The 19,660-nt window shown below is 51.4% G+C and overlaps 1 protein-coding gene across 1 annotated transcript in view; it reads left to right on the top strand.

Moving 5' to 3' along the window:
* Nucleotides 1-19,660, top strand: part of RRBP1 (ribosome binding protein 1) — a 75,185-nt gene that overhangs the window by 54,756 nt on the left and 769 nt on the right. The window contains 16 exon segments of the mRNA XM_053670949.1: nucleotides 630-768; nucleotides 2,730-2,908; nucleotides 3,074-3,108; nucleotides 5,643-5,733; nucleotides 6,638-6,730; nucleotides 8,707-8,799; nucleotides 8,875-8,958; nucleotides 9,098-9,187; nucleotides 13,971-14,063; nucleotides 14,431-14,502; nucleotides 15,094-15,189; nucleotides 15,732-15,815; nucleotides 17,381-17,488; nucleotides 18,292-18,375; nucleotides 18,622-18,717; nucleotides 19,275-19,418. Of these exon segments, the coding sequence (XP_053526924.1) occupies nucleotides 630-768; nucleotides 2,730-2,908; nucleotides 3,074-3,108; nucleotides 5,643-5,733; nucleotides 6,638-6,730; nucleotides 8,707-8,799; nucleotides 8,875-8,958; nucleotides 9,098-9,187; nucleotides 13,971-14,063; nucleotides 14,431-14,502; nucleotides 15,094-15,189; nucleotides 15,732-15,815; nucleotides 17,381-17,488; nucleotides 18,292-18,375; nucleotides 18,622-18,717; nucleotides 19,275-19,418 (1,581 nt within the window).

Genomic DNA, 19,660 nt, shown 5'->3' with positions numbered 1-19,660 from the left:
AGGCCTCGGCCTGGCTCTCATCAATAAGCCCCAGACTCTGAACGTCTTCTGCCATCTCAGGCCTCGGGTTACACATCCTCACCCTGGGGCCACACCAAGGACTCGGTTCTGGGAGTGCTGGCCGTTGGTGGTAAGGGAGACCAGAGCATGATATCGACAGTGAGGGCCTCTGCTTTCCCATTTGTAACATAGGCATCACAGTAGTACTTGTCTCACGGGGTGGCTGGGAATTAACCAAGTGACATATGCACAGGGCCTAGAACAGTGCCTCACACAGCAAAACTCAGTAAACGTGAATTGTACAAGGGCCCACTCCGTAAATCTCCAAGTTAGACTGGGGGGTTTAAGTTATAGGAAGTGTCTCTGTATGCCATGCTGGAATGAACTTCTCTTTCTTCCTTTTTGTGACTATTCTTTTTAACCTGAGACCTCTGAGCCAGCTCTTCAGGGCTGGGGTGGGCATGGTCTCCTGGCTTTTTCCAGTGGATGTACTGACTTTAGAAATCCATGCAGGTTTTATAAAAGTCATTGGGGTAGATGGCAGGGTGTCCTGCACATCCTCAGAGCCAGTGGAGGGTCTGGCCTCCCTTCTGTATCCTCATGGCCCTTTCCTTCTGCCTGTTCTCCAGGCGTCTCACAAGGAGAGTGAAGAGGCCCTGCAGAAGCGCCTAGATGAGGTCAGCCGGGAGCTCTGCCGCTCACAGACCAGCCACGCCAGCCTTCGGGCGGACGCCGAGAAGGCCCAGGAACAGCAACAGCAGCTGGCTGGTGAGGGTGGAAGCTTGGCTTGGAGTCCCCAAGAGGGGCAGGAGGGTCTGTGCTGGGGCCAGAATCCATAAAGTGGGCCAGTCCTGTTAGTCTGTGAAGTATGGATTGCGCCCTGTCAGGGCACAGACTAGAGCTTCAGGGGTGAGGCTCACCTCCATGGGAGAGCTGAATCAGGGTAGAACAGGTGAGGGAGTGGAGCTTCTGAGGGTAGGATGTGGGGAGTATAGGGGGACATAGCCTGTGGGGGCTAGGTGGTAGCCGAAGATGCTGCTCTTTCTGTCTTTGTTTGCTGTGGAATTCAGCTAGAGTCATGACTGTGGGTGAGCTGAGGTGCTCCTGAGATCATTGTTTGCCTCCTCACTGACTTCTTCTGGACCTTTCTGGCTCTCCTGGCTCAGCTCACAAGGCCAGATTTGGAAGGTGGGCCTGAGTCCCCCGTGCTTACAGGTCTACTTCACAGTCAGGGAAAGATGATGAAGTTGGCACCAAAGGCCTCTAGTGAAATAAGACATACATTGTCAGTGACAGCCTGATGGCCAGTTGCTCACCATGAGTGACAGCCATGGGCAGAGCACTGCTACCAGCACCAGGGCATGGCCAGCAGTGAAGCAGTGGGCGTCAGGGCAATGTTCTAGCAGGAGAGACAGACATAGGTAGGTAGACACTCATTGACTGGGTCAGACAGCCTTGTGTTCTACAGACCTAATAGACAACATGACCTAGAGTAGCGTTTGCAAGCTGTTTCTGTGAAGAGCCAGGTAGTAAATGATTTTGGCTCTATGGGCTGAATGGTGTCTGTGACAACTGCTCAGCTTTGCTGACATAGTGAAGACGCAGTCCCAGACGATATATAAACAGACAGGCCTGGCTGTGTTTCAGTAAAGCTTTATTTACAAAAACAGGAGTGGCCCATGGGCTTGGGTTGCTGACCCCTGCTCCAGTGGGCCAGGTGTAGCTTTAGATTAAGCAATTGGTTGGGTGAGGGATGTTTAAGCTGAGGTCTAGATGATGGGAAGGAAGGGGCAGAATGATCAGCATAAGACTTCTGCAAATGGGAATGAACTTAAACTTGGACTGTACAAGAAATAGGTTGGTAAGTGACTGAAGCAAGAAGGCAAGTGGCCAATGTGGGGCCAGGTGCGTAACACTCCCTGTGAAGAGTTTGGGTGCTATGTTCAGCGATAGGAGTGCTCACAGCGTTTGGGGCAGGGGGTGGCATGATCCCCTTTGCACTTCTGGATGCTCTGATGCTGGGTAGAAAGTGGACTGGAGGGGCAGCAGTGGCCCAGGAGACCAGGGGTGAGGTTCTCACAGTCATTCAGGCCGAAGAGCAATAGGGCTGGATTCAGACAGCAACAGAGGTGCTGGTGAGGGAGAGGCGGACTTGGCAGAGGGTGGAAATAGAATCCTTGGGCCTCGAAGGTAGGTGAGCGGTAGGACACAGGAAAGCAGGGCACTCGTGATGGGGAGGTCGGAGGACTGGATTCACGCTGCCTAAGCAGAGCTTCATTGGGAAGTGCTAAGCAGCTGAGGCTGGGTTTGGGGATGAGACCAGAGCTTTGGGACTTTGCAGAGTCATACACACATGAATGACATTTAGGGCCATGGGACTTATCTGAGGTCATTGAGGGAGGACACACCCAGTAGACCCCTGCCCTTGGTCACAGCTAATAGGAGCCAGCTTCCTATAGAACAGATTTTTAGGAATTGCGGCTGAAATCCATTTTATGTGTTTATCATTTTTCCCATGAGTGATCTGAAGGCATTTGATCTTACCCTAATGAATCCTTGAGAACAAAGCTAGCAAGACACCGTAGTGGTCAGAAGAAAGTCTTAAACCCCCAGGCCCATAGAGAAGGGGGGGGAGGGAGTCCTTGGTGCCTGTGTGCTAAGCGGCAGGTGTGGTATCCATCTCCGGCGTTTGCTGCCACTGACGCACTCTTGCTCCCCTTCTGGCACAGAGCTGCACAGCAAGTTACAGTCCTCTGAGGCGGAGGTGAAGAGCAAGTGCGAGGAGCTGAGTGGTCTACGTGGACAGCTCAAGGAGTCCAGAGCAGAGAACTCACAGCTCACAGAGAGAATTCGATCCATTGAGGCCCTGCTGGAGGCAGGCCAGGCCCAGGAAGTCCAGGGTGCCCAGGTCAGCTGGCACCTCCTCCCAGGGGGTTAATAAGAGGGGAGGGAGAACACCATCAAGTCCTGATTCCTTGTGTAGGGAGATGACAGCAACTTCCCCCTCCCTCGGCTAGTTGCTAAATGAGTTGAGTCTTATGGTAACTAAGGAGCTTTCTGTCTCTTGTTTCAGGCCAGCCAGGTGGAAGTCGACCAGCAACAAGCACGGTACGTGGAGGTGGAGGGCTGTAGTTTCAGCACGGGGTGCAGGGCCGTGGGAGCCAGAGCTTTCAGCAGGGCACGTGACTTCCCTGGCAAGAGCCCCTTTCAGAGGCCTCTGCCTTTTCTTCATTCCTGCAGTGACTTTGAGGACAGGGAATAGGCTGGTCAGAAAAGAAGACAGCCTTGCAAATAGCTCCTTACCTTCTCTCGAGGAGCAAGACTGATCTGTGTGGAGAGGGTCCGTGCCTCAGCAGAGGCACCTCCTGCCATCTATCCATCTCTCGATAGGGAGGGAGTAGCTGGTCAGGAGTTCTCCCTGTGTCTACAGGTGAGGGACTTTAGAGACTGAAGTCATAAATCAAATAGGAAAAATGTTTTCACACCCCAAATGGAGAACGTGGGAGGTGGCCCAGGCTTTTTGCACAGATTTGGGACGTAGGTACAGTTCAGAGCTGACCAGATGGAAGATTTATCTGCAAGGTAAAGTCACTGCTGACAGACCTTGTTTTCCCTCCCTGCTGGGGGCCCAGCACTAGGCGGTGCTCAGGGACTATAGGTAGTTGTTCAGGCCAGAGCCAACATCAAGTCCGGGCCAGTCTTTGGAACTGTCACATCTGGGGTATGTGCCTTAGCAAATGCCCATGGGCTCAGGAGGTGGGTCCTGGCTGCTTTGGCCAGGGATCCACACAGACCAGCCACGTGGGGATGAATCATGGAAGGTGTCCCTTTTTCTGGCGGCTGCTGCTGTCAGTGAATCATCTCCTGTGTGTCTCTACAGTCCATGGCCCGTGTTCCCTGGCTCCAGGCTTCAGGGTTTGGGGGCTGAGGACAGAAGCCAGCTGTCCAGAGGGCCCCAAATGCCTTGCAGAATCCTCTCCATCTTCCTTTTCCAGTGTATTTTTTTTCCAGAAAGCTTGGGGGAGTTTTGTTTCTTATGGTGTGTGTTGGGGTAGAGAGGTTGATTTGTTTAGGTTTTGCTCTCTTGTATTTTGAGGTCAGATTCCAGCCACACAGCGAATTCCTAGGGCACTTAGTCATGGTATAAATAGGATTCATTCCAATTTTTCACGTCATGCCAGATGTGTTTGGCAGAAATTGTTTTTTTTTTTTTTTTTAATTTCCTTTTCAGACAGTTTTTCTGGAAGTTGTGTCTAGGCCCAGCCATTCTGTTTGTGGTGGAAATGAGTTATCTTGCCCTAGACATTCTAGAACTCAGTGGTCACCAAGTGGGTGGTTGTCAGTGTGTCCGAAGTGCCACTGGCCTGCTGAGTCTTCTTCCTCAGGGCTTTTGTTCTTTTGGGGACCCTCCTGGAGTAGTTTGCTGGAGACGAGCTGTTGCATAATGCAGGGACTGGAGGGAAGAGCTGTGAAGGGTCCCCTAGGAATTTTGAGGGTGAGATGAGGGTTCTGTGGCCTGAAACCAACATCTAAGGAATCAACAACTGTCTTCAAGGCCAGTTGCAAACTGTATTTAGAATAAAAATGTGAGTCGTTGTATAGTGGGTATCCATTCCCAGGTAGGGTGGTTGGGATAACCAGCGTGCTCGGCCCATGCTGAAATTATGTTTACTCCTAAATGCATTAGAATGGTGGTTATCAACAAGTTTTCACCTATGGCCCATAATAAGAAATGCAGATATATTTGTCCCCATCTGTCGGCAGTGGCAGCCTTCCTCTGGCAGGAGTGTCCTTGGTGGGGCTTCCTTCCCACTTTCCAAGTGGCTCTGGTTGTGCTGATTCAGGTCAGCATGATCACTCTGGACTTTAGATTTCATATGTCTCTGGGGCCTTCCTGGTCCTAAATCTTAATGCAGGAGGTGACACATCCGAGTGCCCATCTGAAGCCTGTTCTTCAGAACAGCTAGTATGGTTGTAGTGTCAGCCTTTTGCTTTCTGGATGATGAGATTGAATGAAGTTCATTGGGCCATTGATTCTCGAGAAAAGCATGAAAAGATGGGACCAACGTCTTGGGGGGTCATCTTGGGGCTGCTTTCTTGGAGCTGGGCATAGACTGAGGGAGGAGATTTTGAGTCTCAGCAGAGTTAGGATTTGGATAAGGTATGGTCCTGCTGTACCCAGTGAGCTGCTCAGAGTCTGTGGGTGTGCAGGTGACAATGCCACATGAGTCTATAGCTCAGGTGTCCTCTGAGAAGGGCCAGCTGGCAAGTTTTGTGGGAACAGAGTGGAACCAGGTTGGCCAAGAGCTATATGTAACTAGAAGTGGGCTTGATTTACTAGAGGAAATAGCCTCCCCAAAACTCAACTGTCTGGGTCCATCCCTGCTCTGGCCTCTGGCCTCTCACCTCTGTAGTCTCAGTGGCCATTGTCACCAAGTGGGACTCTGGTGGCCTCTGGGGTCTGTACCCTGGTCCCAGGGCATTCAGGATGAGTTAGGGGAGTGGATAGCTGCTTGGTCTTTCCAAAAGCTTTGTCCCACAAGGCAGTCAGGGGAGTGGGAGGTGCTCCTGGCTAGTCCTGAGACAAGACTGGGGGCTGTGTGCCCTCAGAGCCCAGCAGTGACCCAATTATCTCCCTCCAGCTTCAAGGAGCTGGAGTCCCAGCTGTGGTGTCTGGAAAAGGAGGCCACTGAACTCAGGGAGGCGGTTGAGCAGCAGAAAGTGAAGAACAACGTGAGTATTGGGAATATATCTACAGAGAGGTGATGGGGCTGAGAATAGCATGTGTGTCAAAGGGCATGCATGTGCACAGGGGCGGGGATGAGGCTGGCCTCAGACTAGTATGGAAGGGGCCTAGCTGCCTCTTTATGTCCTGTTGTGCTACTCACTGCTGAAAGCCTGTCTTTGGGGGTTCGGGAAGCCTCTCTGCCCCTGAGGTTCATCCAGAGACCTAGGGCAGACTTCCCATTAGATCAGCTTGGGTCATATGTCCTGACATGTAGCCCCCATTATGGGGACAGAGTGTGTCTATTGGCCTTGCCAGGGTCATGTGGTCAGTCACCTTGTAGCGAGGAGGCTAGCATCAGGAAAAGGGGATGTGGAAGTCTCTTTCCTCTGTGGGGGGCAGAGGGATGCAAAGGAGCCTTGGTTGTATCTTTCCCACCAGGCTGCCTACCTACTGCACCTCAGAGAGCCTGAGCTTTCAGGTAGCCCTGTCTGCTTTCCCCAGAAGAGGCTGCACCTATTCCCACTTGTTCTTGGCTTGGCCAAAGCCAGCCAAGGAGTCAGTACTTACCATTTGGTAACAGGAGCCTCTTCTTTTTTAGGAGTCACACTGACCATCCCTCCTCCAGAGTAGTCTCCCTGAAAAGATGCTCAGACTACTCACATCTTGATGACACAGCCACCCCACCATAGTGGGGCTGCAGCACCTTGGCCTTGTGTTAGTGCTGCCTGAGAGAGGCCCTGTGGGTGCGGCCCAAGAGAAAGGTCACTTTGTCCCTTTGCAGGCGCCCTGTGGAATCCAGAGTGGGGTCCGGGAGACTTTGCCCTGCTGAGACCCACTGAGGCAGCTTGTGGGGAATACGTCAGCTGCTGTCCCGTCTGGCTGCTGACTTTTTCCCTGTCCTCCCCTCAGGACCTCCGAGAGAAGAACTGGAAGGCTATGGAGGCACTGGCCTCGGCTGAGAGAGCCTTCGAGGAAAAGCTGCGTTCCCTGACCCAGGCCAAGGTCAGAGTCCCATCCTTGTCTTGCCTGGTAGTGAAGTCTTGATCAGCAGCTCTTGTGTTGTTTAGCAAAACACAAAACTGACACCCTGTGTGCGGCGCAGCCTTGGCCCTGGAGCATCTCAGAAATCCACACCAGGGTCCTTCCAAGGAGCCGGTACAGGAAGTGCCCCAGCCTCCTTCATCTTCCTTGTTCCCCTCTCCCCTGATCTCTTCATAAGACGGCAGGGGAATGTACCCTCGATTGCTTTTTCTCACCCGGCCCTTTGCCATCAGGGGGCAGAGACAGAGGCCACTGGGGCTGTGAGCCCACCTGGCTACACTTCTTATGAGTAAGCTGAACATTGAGCCATCTTCGATACCCTGGTATTTTGTCTGATCCTGCTGCTTTCTCAGACCCTCTGAAATCATGCTTCAGCAGGTTGTATTGCTCTTTACAGTAAGTCACAGAGGTAAAGGACACAACTTTAACAGCACTCAAGCCCTGATGTCCACGTTGGTCCTGTGCTCCAGGTTGGAGAGAGTGCAGGTGTCTCAGTATCTGGGGCCGTCACATCACTTCTAGAGCCCTAGGCTGGGAGCCAGTGCCACAGCTCTGACTGGGGACATGGCCTGCAGCAGCAGCAAGTGGAGGCCTCGCCCACTGCCACACGTTTTCAGCCCCAATGTAGGGCCCTAGGTGGCCAGCTTTTCCCCTCCCATCCTTGCTGATGCAGAGCAAATGTCTGTTCTGTTATCAGGAGCTTTGCATTGACTTCATGAGCTTTCCAGGAAGCCCAAAGGTTGTATAAAATGAGACCCTGGGATGAGGTGGAAGGTGGAGGGCTGGCCTCAGGTCCCATTGTTGCAGAGACTCCCCAGAGGTGACCTGGGAGCCCGTCTGGCTTTTCTGTGGTAAATGCAGAATCTGTGACCAGAGCTATCACCTGACTTGCTCAGGAGGGTCTACCAGCTCTGGCCTCAAACTCCCATGACGGGACCTGAACAGTGGTCAGGGGTAGGCCATGGGCTTTGTCTGTGGATCAATACGTGAGTCAAGGAGAGTCTGCTTCTAAGACTTGAATCCTGACCATGTGGTGCTATAGGGTGTCTGTTTGTCATATATCCTCCCTACACACAGTCCCGAGTATCAATCGACAGCTCTAAACCAGTTGGAGCTCCTAATGTTGCCCCTGGGGCTCAAGCAGGTCTCAGGCCATGCTGAGATTATCGCACAGCTGGCAGTAGGTTCAACTTGCTGGGAACAGGTTATTACAGAAGACTTTTCTGTTTGTCAGAAATCTCCTGTGGTCACCCCCCACCCCTGCAGAGTGTGGAGAGAGGGGGTGTTATTTGTCTTCAGGGGGTGCTGCTGTCTTAGGCTTTGCTTTGCAGTTCCTTTGGTCCTTAAGCTGTGAGTGGGAGCTTCAAGGAGGACCAGTGTGGGCACTGGCCTGGTATGGCATGGCCACAGCATGAGTCACGCTTTGGGAGGGATGTGACCCTGACTGAGGTCTCATCCTGAGTTGATTCCTGCTCTGCAAAGTAGGAGTACTGATTCTTCCTTCCTCCAGGTTACTAGGGGGCCTACCGCCACTGCCCAGCAGTAGTTCATAACTCTAGTGGCTAGTGGGAGATACATCTTCTTTGCCTTGTGCTTGGCTTCCACAGTAGCTTTGACCCCCTCCCCCCTCCCCGTAGTGTATGCACACACACACATGGGTGACTTGGGAACTGAGAACTGATTTGGCTTAAGGATCTGCTGGGAGGTATTGGATTAACCCATACCTGTCACAAGGGCCAGCCTGCTATCCCCCTTTGTTAGACCAGTCTGTTTAAAATTGACCTGACACAGGCTGTGGGATGGTCATGAAGCTGTCCACTTTCTCCTTTGACCCTTGTCCCTTCCTGGGGTGGAGACCCCAGCATCTCTAAAACACGCCCCAGAGGTTGCTCTAAAGCTCCGCATCTGAACAGTGCCATCCCCCACTCCCCTTACAGGAGGTATCGGAAAAGCAGCTCAGCCTGACGGAGGCACAGACCAAGGAGGCCCTGCTGGCCGTGTTCCCAGTCCTCTCTGATTCACCCCACCAGGTAGTGGAGAGGGGGCACTCCTTGGGACCCCACTGCTCGTCAAGAATGTCACTTAGCCCCCTTTTTTTGTTACAGAATTACACCGAGTGGCTCCAGGAACTCAGAGAGAAAGGCCCAGAACTGCTGAAGCAACTGCCAGTGAACACAGAGCCCCCCTCGGTAAGCAAGTCATAACCACCCTTGAGGGGCTGCCACTTGCTCTCCCTTCCCTGGGAAGGGATGTGTTTCGGTTTCATCAGGCCACCAGAGACACCTTCGTGCTTGTCTAAGTCGGCCCTGTTTTGCCATCTGCCCTTAGGACCTGGCCTCCAAGCTGAGGGAGTCTGAGGAGATCCAGAGCACCCTGCAGGCCGAGTGTGACCAATACCGCACCATTCTGGCTGAGACAGTAAGGCAGGAGGGCTGGGGCGTCTATCCTGTGAGGGGGCTTCCGGGCCTGGAGGGCAGGGAACTGAGGGTGGTTTGGGAAAGCCCACTGGCCCTTCAGAAACCCCTGGCTTCAGAGGCTCTGTAGGACTTTGGGCAAGTTGCTGACCCAGTCCGGGCCCCATGTCATTGGCTGAATGGTAAAAGGGACAAGGAAGGCGCTTTATTTAGTCTTCATTCCTTCTAAGCTGTGGAGAGGGCTGAGATGAAAGTGTGAGTCTGCTCTTAGGGGATTGGAGAGACTTATTTTTTAAGTATATTTTATTGATTATACTATTACAGTTTTCCTCATTTTTCCCTCTTTATCTCTCCTCTGCCCTGCACCCCCCAACCCTCCAGCATTCCCCCATCCTTAGTTCATGTCCATGGGTTGTACTTAGAAGTTCTTTGAGTCCTCTGTTTCTTATACCACTTTTGGCATCTCCCTGTCTATTTAATGCCTACCAGTTATGCTGATTCTTTCCTGTACCTTTTCCCCACTTATTCCTCCCCTCCCCCTCCCCACTGAAATCCTTCCCTGTGATGTCCATTTCTCTGATTCTGTCCCATTCTAGTTGTTTGCTTAGTTTGGGGGGGTTATTCTTTTTTAAAATATATTTTGATTATACCATTACAGTTGTCCCATTTCCCCCTTTTTATTCCCCTCCACTCTGCATACCCTCTCTCACCCACATTCCCCCCTTTTGATTCATGTCCATGTGTCTTAAATTCTTTAGCTTCTACATTTCCCATACTATTCTTAACGTTCCCCTATCTATTTTCTACCTACCATCTATGCTACTTATTCTCTGTACCTTCTCCCCCCTTCTCCTCCTCCCACTTCCCTGTTGCTAACCCTCCATGTGATCTCCATTTCTGTGGTTCTGTTCCTGTTCTACTTGTTTGCTTAGTTTGCTTTTGTTTTAGGTGTGGTTTTATTAATTGTGAGTTTGCTGTCATTTTACTATATGTGTTTTTTATCTTCTTTTTCTTAGATCAGTCCCTTTAACATTTCATATAATAAGGGCTTGGTGATGATGAACTCCTTTAACTTGACCTTATCTGAGAAGCACTTTATCTGCCCTTCCATTCTAAATGAAAGCTTTGCTGGATAGAGCAATCTTGGGTGTAGGTCCTTGCCTTTCATGACTTGGAATACTTCTTTCCAGCTCCTTCTTGCCTGTAAGATTCCATTTTGAGAAATCAGCTGACAGTTTCATGGGAACTCCTTTGTAGGTGACTATCTCCTTATCTCTTGCTGCTTCTAGGATTCCCTCCTTCATTATATCTTGGGTAATGTAATTATGATGTGCGTTGGTGTGTTCTTCCTTGGGTCCACCTTCTTTGGGACTCTCTGAGCTTCCTGGACTTCCTGGAAGTCTATTTCCTTGCCAGATTAGGGAAGTTCTTCTTTATTATTTGTTCAGATAAAACTTTTCCACTTGTTGCTCTTCCTCTTCTCCTTCTGGTATCCCTATAATTTGGATATTGGAATGTTAGAAGTTGTCCTGGAGCCTCTCCTCATGTTTTTGAATTCTTGTGTCTTCATTCTTTTCTGTTTGGTTGTTTCTTTCTTCCTTCTGGTCCACTCCATTGATTTGAGTCTCTGTTTTCTTCCTATCACTGTTGGTTTTCTGTGCATTTTCCTTTATTTCGCTTAGTGTAGCCTTCATTTTTCTTCTAATTTGCAACCAAATTCAACCAATTCTGTGAGCATCCTGATCACCAGTGCTTTGAACTGTGCATCTGATAGGTTGGCTATCTCTTCGTCACTTAGTTGTATTTGCTGTGGAGCTTTGATCTGATCTGTTTGGGCCATTTTTGGTCTTGTCCACCTGTTACATATGAGGGGTGGAGCCTTAGGTGTTCACCAGGGTGGGGCAATCCACGTCACTGGGTTGTGACACTGTATGTGGGGGTGGGGTCTGAGAGGGAACAATGGCGCTTGCTCTGCTCTCTGCTGGATTGCAGTCACTTCCATCACTTCCCTCAAGCAAATTGGGCCCTACTGGTGCTGATTCCTGGGTGGGTGGGCTTGTAGACATTCTAGGACCCTGTGGGTCTCTCCAAGAAACTCTTCTGTGAGGCTGGTAGTCTTTCCCAGGTCCTCAACCCCCACATACATTTTCAATTGGTGTTTTGAGGTTTTATTTCCCAGCTCTGGGACCATAGGTTGCGCAGTCTGCCTTGCTTCCCAGTTTCACCTGGTTTATCAGCACTTGAATGTGAAACTGCTCAGTTCGCCAGCCTCCTTGTACGCAGTGCCTTGCTTCACAATAGTCACCTCGCTGTATCTGCCTGTTGCCAACCTGTGTCTGAGGTCTGCCAGCTGCCTTCTTGCGAGCCCGGTGCCACCACTTTTTGGCCAAGACACCCCTCTGCTCAGCCACCCGACTCCATACCTCCTACTGGTCTGTATGAATGTGTCTATTTTAACTCCTTGGTTGTCGGACTAACTCCTTGGTTGTTGGGCTTCCATACAGTTCAATTTTCTGTCAGTTCTGGTTGTTATTTTGTTTTGAAATTGTTGTTGTCCTTATTTTGGTTGTGCAAGGAGGCACAATATGTCTACTTACACCTCCATCTTGGCCAGAAGTCCTGCTTAGTTTTTGTTTTCATTGCTTTTTTCTTTCTTTTATTTTTTTAGGTTCATTTGTTGATAGTCGTGAGTTTGTTGTCATTTTACTGTTCGTATTTTTGATTTTCCTTTTCTTCAATAAGTCCCTTTAACATATCATATAATAATGGCTCAGTGTTGATAAACTCCTTTAACTTGACTTTATCTGGGAAGTACTTTATCTGCCCTTCCATTTTAAATGACAGCTTTGCTGGATAGAGCAATCTTGGATGTAGGTCCTTGCCTTTCATGACTTCAAATACTTCTTTCCAGTCCCTTCCTTACTGCAAGGTCTCTTTTGAGAAATCAGCTGAGAGTCTTATGGGCACTCCTTTGTTGGTAACTGTCTCCTTTCCTCTTGCTGCTTTTAAGATTCTTTCTTTATCTTTAATCTTGGGTAACTTAATGATGATGTGCCTTGGTGTCTTCCTCTTTGGATCCAACTTCTTTGGGACTCTCCGGGCTTCTTGGACTTTCTGGAAGTCTATTTCCTTCATCAGATTGGGGGCATTTTCCTTCATTATTTGTTTAAATAAGTTTTTAATTTCTTGCTGTTGTTCTTCTTCTGGCATCTGTATAATTTAGATATTAGAATGTTTCAAGTTGTCCCAGAGGTTCCTAAGCTTCTCATTTTTTTGAATTCTTATTTCTTCATTCTGTTCCAGTTGGATGTTTAATCTTCCTTTTGTTCCATGTCATTGATTTGAGTCCTGGTTTCCTTCCTGTCACTGTTAGTTCCCTGAATATTTTGCTTTGTTTCATTTTGGGCATCTTTCATTTGTTCCTTCATTTTTTGACCAAGCTCAATCAGTTCTGTGAGCATTTTGATTACCAGGGCTTTGAACTCTCCATCAGATAGGTTGGCTATCTCCTCATCACTTAGCTCTCTTTCTGGAGTTTTGCTCTGTTGTTTCATGTGGGCCCTATTTCTTTGTCTCAGGGTGCCTGTTAAGTTGTAAGGGGGAGGGGCCTTAGGTATTCACCAGGGCAGGGCAACTGTCCTTGCTACTCTGGGGCACTGCCTAAGGGGGAAGGGCCAGAGAGGAAACAGTGCGGTTCGCCTGCTCGCCTCTAGCATACTTTTCTAGGAACCCTCCTGTGAGACTGGGAGTTTCTCGCACCGGGGCAACCCCCACCATAGTTCACAGTCAGCTCTGAGTCTGTTTCCTGTTCAGCCAGCCTCACCCAGGCAGCCCGCCACCTCGCTGCAACCAGCCCTCGCCCGTGTGGTCTGCTGCTTTGCCCAGGGTCCTCTTAGCCAGCCCCACCAGCCTGGTCCACTGGCATTTTAGAGTCGGGTTGTTCTGGTTGACTATTTCTTTAATTCCTTGGTTGTTGGAGTTCTATGCAATTTGATTTTCTGGCATTTCTGATTATTTACTGATTTTTTAAAATATTTATTTAGAGAGGGAATGGGAAGTAGAAAGAATGGGAGAGAAACATCAATGTGTGGTTGCCTCTCATGTGTCCCCTACTGGGGACCTGGCCTGCAACCCAGGCATATGTCCTGACTGGGAATCAAACCAGTGACCCTTTGCTTCACAGGCCTGTGCTCAATCCACTGAGCTACACCAGCCAGAGCTGTTTATTGATTTTTGATTGGTTGTTATCCTCCTCTTGGTGTGCAAGGAAGCGAAGGGTTTCTACCTATGTCTCCATCTTGGCCAGAACTCTGTCTCAATCAAATTGGAGAGACTCAGTCATATGACACAGCAGTATGGGAAAGGAAGGGAAGATACGAGCATTTGGCTGACAGCTGGCTTGAAGTCATGGTCTCTGTGACTCCAGGAGCAATGCTAGATCTAGCTCTCCCACCCTGACTGGCCCCATCCTGTGTTCCTTGTCCTGCAGTTGGCACTGGGGGCAAACTTGACAGAGATGAGAATCCTGTGGCCTCATTTGGGTCACAGGCATCATTCTCATATGTGGCACGCAGCCTTCCTTCGCACACTAGCCAGAGGTCCCCACTCCAGGACTGTGGCTTACCTTGCTCCCCATGTGCTACTGACTGACAAAAATCAGACCATGGTCACACTGGTAGTCAGGCGATCATCACAGAGAGACTGAAGGGGCAGGACGCCTCAGTTGTATGTTTATGTGGGACGGGGCCTCCGCGGAGAGGGCCCTGCCTCAGTGCCTGTCCCCCCAGGAGGGCATGCTCAGAAACCTTCAGAAGAGTGTGGAGCAGGAGGAGCAGGTGTGGAAGGCCAAAGTCAGCACCACGGAGGAGGAGCTTCAGAAGGTACAGCACAGGCCCTCTGACCCTCACCAGGGTCCAGCAACAAGAACAGCACTCCTGGAGGTCCACCTTCCCTAGGAATTCAAACATAATTTACTCAAGAAAAATAGCTGGATTAGAATCCTGTAAAAATCCCAGGGGAAAGCCAATGGGATCATTTGGGAGACAGGAGTCACATTTGCTGGGTTTTGGTGATGCCGTATTTTTATGGTGATTGCAGAATGACAGCTAAGTCCTCAGTCTCAAGGAGACCCCACCCCCCGCCCCCCACTCACCTCTAGGAAGAGGCTGCTGGGTCAGGGTGGGTACCACTGGGCTTCCTGAGAGATGGGGCTTGCATTTAACATGGAGCCTTCCCCTTGCTTTGTAGTCACAGGCCACAGTGAAACATCTCGAAGAGATTATAGAGAAACTAAAAGGAGAACTGGAAAGTTCAGATCAAGTACGTATGGGGGATCTGCTCAGAGGGCTGCTTTCCATATTACAGAGCATTGCTGTTCCCGAGGCCATGTCCGTTCTCCCTTGTGGACCCACGTGTCTTGAGAGTGGCTGGGGATCTTGTCAATCCTGCCTCTCCTAAGTGAGAGCCGTTTACAACCTGAGTGGTCAGAGACACTGTAAACCATGTGCAGAATGCCCAGCCATGGTAAACAGTGGCTTCTGTAGTGGCCTTCTGAGTTGGAGGTGTATGAGGTGGCCCCACTGCCCGCTGCAGATACATTGTCAGCCCTGGCCTTGAAGAAGGTGTCCCTGGTATCCACCTAGCAAGTAAATCTGAAAGCTATCCTTTCCTTGACTGCTGAGGTCTGAGAACATGGACCCAGGAGTGTTGGAGTTTGGGTACCATTTTCAGAAAGGGGCTCTGTTGCCATGGACTCATTTCTTCCTGGCCTTGGTTGGCTCCATAGCCAGTGGGCCATGAAGGACTCCTCTTAGCTCTTATCAGAGGGCCAGCCACACTTGTCAACCCATCACCCTGTTTTCTGCTGGCCAACTTGAGGCCTCTGATGTGTGCATGTGGGTGTGTTTCCAGGTGAAGGAGCACACCTCCCATCTGGAGGCAGAGCTGGAGAAGCACATGGCAGCCGCTAGTGCTGAGTGCCAGAGCTATGCCAAGGAGGTGGCAGGGGTGAGTCTCCCCATGGGGTTTCAGCCTGTCCAGAGTTTCCCCTCCTCAGCAGCTCTCATTAAGATGAGCCTGAAGTTCCAGTTCTCAGGCTTTGCTGCAGGGCTTGCACCAGCGGACAGGGCAGGGGCGAAGGCAGATCAGCTATGCAGCAAGAAAGTTCTCCACCTGGTTTGGTGACACCATTTCTGGGGAAAGTAGACTTAAATCCGATACTGTTTTCTGACTTGAGAAACAGAAAGCAGCCCCATTCTGGTTTGATCTGAAACTGTTGTTGACCTTATTTTGTGGGATAATCCCTAAACATTTGCAAAGACCCCAGTCAGTGCATACAGTGAATGCCAGCCTTCCTGAGTCTTCAAAGAAGAAACAGGAGCTGCCAGAGGCCTGGGGGCCAGCTGCTCTTGCCCTGCTCTGCAGTGTGCTTAAGGGTTTGGGTTACAGGGATGTAGTATTAGATTGTGTGTTTAGGTGCTAACTCACAGGAGCTGGTTCTCTTTTCTTAATCCTTTCCCCATATCGCCTGGGTCTGTTTTCTCCTCAAGTTGAGGCAGCTTTTATTAGAATCTCAATCTCAGCTGGATACAGCCAAAAGTGAAGCCCAGAAGCAGAGCAATGAGCTCGCCCTGGTGAGTGAATGTGGGGTGGGACAGTGTGTGACAGGGAGGGGCGTGTGCGTGAGATTCATTCCAGGTGTGCCTTTCTGTCCTGTCAGAGGGAATGCAGTGTGGTGGGGCCATGTGCACCAGTTCAGTGTTTGGCTCAGGCTTTGATTGGGCTGTGCCAAAGGGGCTCCTTGAACATTTGCTCAAACTCCAAGCTGGGTCTGTAGCTGTCGGGACCAATGTACTCAGGCCCCCCTTCCCATCTCTCTTGGTACAGACTAGTTCCGGGCCACAGTGCAGGAAGCTTGGTGTAGTCTGATCCCTGTGATCCCACTGCCATGTGTTTTTCTGGGCTAGGCTGCTCTCTACTCCATGGCTGTTAGCAACATTTTCAGTGTTGGTGTCCAGTCGCAGTCCTTGCTCCTTGGCAGGTTAGCCCAGCCTTACAGAGGCAGAGCCCCGCCATCCCAATACCAGCGCTTGGGATGGGGCTGCAAGCAGCAGCCTATAAGGCCACAAATGTGTTCTGTTTAATCTGCATGGTCTTTTTAAAATTTTTGAACTAGTTAACACTTAGAAATTGGGAGATTTTTGATACAAATGGATATATCTGGTTTTGATATAAATGGATGTGTCTGGATGAGACCGAAGGTCTCATGCGTGGGCTGCCGTTCCCATAGCAGCATCCACTGAGCCTTGAGCAGCCCCTGTGTGGTGCATTCACTCCTGACTCTCCTGGGGCCTTACTTGGTGGGACTGTGGCACTGGAGAGTGGGTGACAGGCTCCGGCCCAGGCTGGAGGCGTGTGTGGAGGGGACTCCCCTGACTCCTCACGATTGGCCTGGGCAGTTCAGTTTTCACCTTTAGGGCCTGTTGGGCAGGAGGGAAGGAAGCAAGGAAGCAGGCCCCACCTTAGATCACCTGTGTCCCTTGGGAAGTTTGTGCCGAGGGCTAACCAGATCCTCAGGCTGGAACTTTTACCTGAGTTTCATGGGTGATGCTGCTGCCTCTTCAGATCTGAGGCTTAATGGTCTGGGGTCTTGGGGATCACCAGATGTGTTACCTGCCCCCAGCAGTGGAGCTCAGGGGTAGGGGGGACCTTATTAGGCATGAGTGTCATCTCATAATCTTTTCTAGACTCCCAAAAGGGCTCTGAACAGTGGACAACATCTGACAGGAATCCAGGCCCTAGGCATGCTATCCATGCTGAGCCAGGTGGCTGCCTCACTCCGTTTTGGGTTTCTTAGCTCTGTGTACATTGTGTCCATCAGGAGTCACCTTGCTCCTGGGGAGGATTTTGTGCCGGCTGGTCTTGGGGCAGAACACATGGGTCAGGCCAGCCCAGGCCACTAGTGGCCCCTGGGCCTAGTTTTGGCACAGGTGTGGGGTCGAGGCATTGGTCCCTTGCTCCAGTGAACCTGCCTGAGGACTCCAACATAGGTCACAGTTACCAAACCAGGTCTGCTGCAGGGGCTTGGTCTGTTGAGAGCATCTGCAGTGCTCCTGAAGGGAGATGTCTGTGTGTGTGTGTGCCGGGTGGGTGTGCATCTGGCTGAGTATTTGCACAAACCCACCCCTCCCTGTTTCAGGTCAGGCAGCAGTTGAGTGAGATGAAGAGCCACGTAGAGGATGGTGACGTAGCTGGGTCTCCGGCTTCCCTCCCAGATCCCCCCCAAGCAGAGCAGGACCCTGTCGAGGTTAGGGTGGTGGGCTCGTCCTCAGATGTGTATCACTAACCGTCCCTGGGCCCCCTCTACACACAAGGATGGTGGGCCTCTGTTCTGGCTAAACACTCACTACTTGCAGCCTCCACTGTCCACCCTCCCCACCTCACTCTGCCCAGATATCTAGGCCAGGTCACATAGGCTCTGAGGAAGCCACAGAGCAGATGAAGGGCAGAGAAGGTGTCCAGGCAGGAGGGTTGGAAGCTTGAGCCTAACAAGGTGTGTGGGAGGGACTGGGTGAGGGAGGTGGGGCAGCCAGGCCTGCCATCGGGGGCTGATTTCCCACTGTGGCCCTTGCTGGGACATCACTAGCAGGGTGCTTGCTCTCCAGACTTTTGACCCAAGTAATTGCCACCAGAAGCCTTCACCAGGAGGCAGAGGCCTGTCACCAGAATAATAGTAGGATGGTTGCTGGGTGGGGTATCAATGTGGGGCGGGGCTTGCCCCAGTGACTCTGAGTGACTTCCTTGTCCTGTGGGCCTCATTAAAGGTGCTGGAGGTCAGCAGAGGTCCCATCAGCATCTCCCTGTAGCCATTTCAGCTTTTGTACCCAGGGGCTGAGGCACCATCTCTCCCAAAGGGGAAGCTTTGGAAACAGCTTGATTGGCTGGCTGGTGGATAGAGGCCACTCCAGATGGCCAGAGACTGGGAAAAGCAGTCGCGCTAGAAACAGCTAGAAGGTGGAGTCCCCAGATCTCAGCCTGCCCAGGAGCCCTGAGCCCCCAGGAGGATCTTCACCAGGTTCCTAAAAGTATGTCTGTGGTGTTGCCATACAGCTGAAAATACAGTTGGAGCAAACAGAAGCCATCCTGGAGGGCGAGCAGATGCAGCGGCAGAAGCTCACGGCTGAGTTTGAGGAGGTCAGGCCCTACTCGGGGGACCCTGAGCGGGTTATGTAGGGGATGGTGGAGGTGTGGCCCAGGCAGGTGGTTGTGGGTCTAGAGGGTCCCTCCCTTGGGCATGTTGCTGTGCATTCAGTCACCTGCATCCTGTCCACAGACTGGAACTGTTAGCTCATTGTGCCAAGTGCCCTTCTGTCTAGTTGGATTTGTGAGGTGTCTCACCCAGACCCCGTGCCCTAACTGTACTGCACCTTCTCTGCCAAGGCTCAGAATGCGGCGTGCCGGCTACAGGAGGAGCTGGAGAAACTCCGCACCAGTCCCCTTGAGTCTGCAGAAGCAGACACGGTCACTCAGCTGAAGGTAGAAGGGTGGGCTCTGCTCCAAGACTCAAGTAGGTTCAGCTCTGGGAGCCGGCTTCCCATTGTCCCCACCTGGAATGGGAGAGGAGCCATCTTGCAGCCCCTTAGGCAGGGTGCAGCCTAATTTGATGGCAGGGGGTGGGGTGCAGTTCCTAAACATCCAGGGTCATGTGGCAGCCACTAGTCAATGCGGCTGTTTAAATTTAAATTAAATAAAACTTGAAGGTCAGTTCCTCAGTTGCAGTGGCCGTACTGCAAGTGTTTAGCAGCCACCACATCTGTCCAGTGGCTGCTGTGTTGCACAGTGCACATCAGAACATCCCCAGTGTCACGGGAAGCTCTACTGGCAGTGAGGGTAGACAGGGCACGGACCCAGCTGTAGCCTGGGCTGTTTGCTCCCGGTCGTCACTGCATGTCTCTGGGTAACAAGGAGACAGCCTCCTCCTGCCTTCACAGGGCTCCCAGTTCCCAGGGCATTGGGCCCGGCAGGCATAACCAGGCAGTCTTCCTGACACGTGGCACATGAAGGCTGATCCCCTTCTACCCTCTGATCCACAGGAGAGACTAGAAAAAGAGAAGAAGTTAACAAGTGACCTGGGACGTGCTGCCACCAAATTACAGGAGCTTTTGAAGATGACCCAGGAGCAGCTGGCAAAGGAGAAAGAGACAGTGAAGTTGTTGCAGGAGCAGCTGGACAAAACAGTGAGTGTCCTGGGCACGCAGGGCCACTGGCTCTCTCCAGGGCTACGTGGAAGGGGTGGGCGTGGTACTGGGAGCCCTAGGACTCCTGGGCAGCAAGACAAATAGACACAGACCTGGGGCAGAAGGTGGTGGGGACAGAGACTTCTGAAGGCAGCATCAGGATGTGCAGTACCTGCCCTTTTATGGCTCTCTGGTGAGAAGCGTGTCTCTACTAGCCCAAAGCTTGTGGGACCAAGGTCCGC

The sequence above is a fragment of the Artibeus jamaicensis genome, unplaced genomic scaffold, assembly GCF_021234435.1.
Source record: "Artibeus jamaicensis isolate MK-2021 breed Jamaican fruit bat unplaced genomic scaffold, CSHL_Jam_final contig_65, whole genome shotgun sequence".
NCBI classification, from domain to species: domain Eukaryota; kingdom Metazoa; phylum Chordata; class Mammalia; order Chiroptera; family Phyllostomidae; genus Artibeus; species Artibeus jamaicensis.
This window is presented reverse-complemented; position numbering and strand designations above follow the sequence as displayed.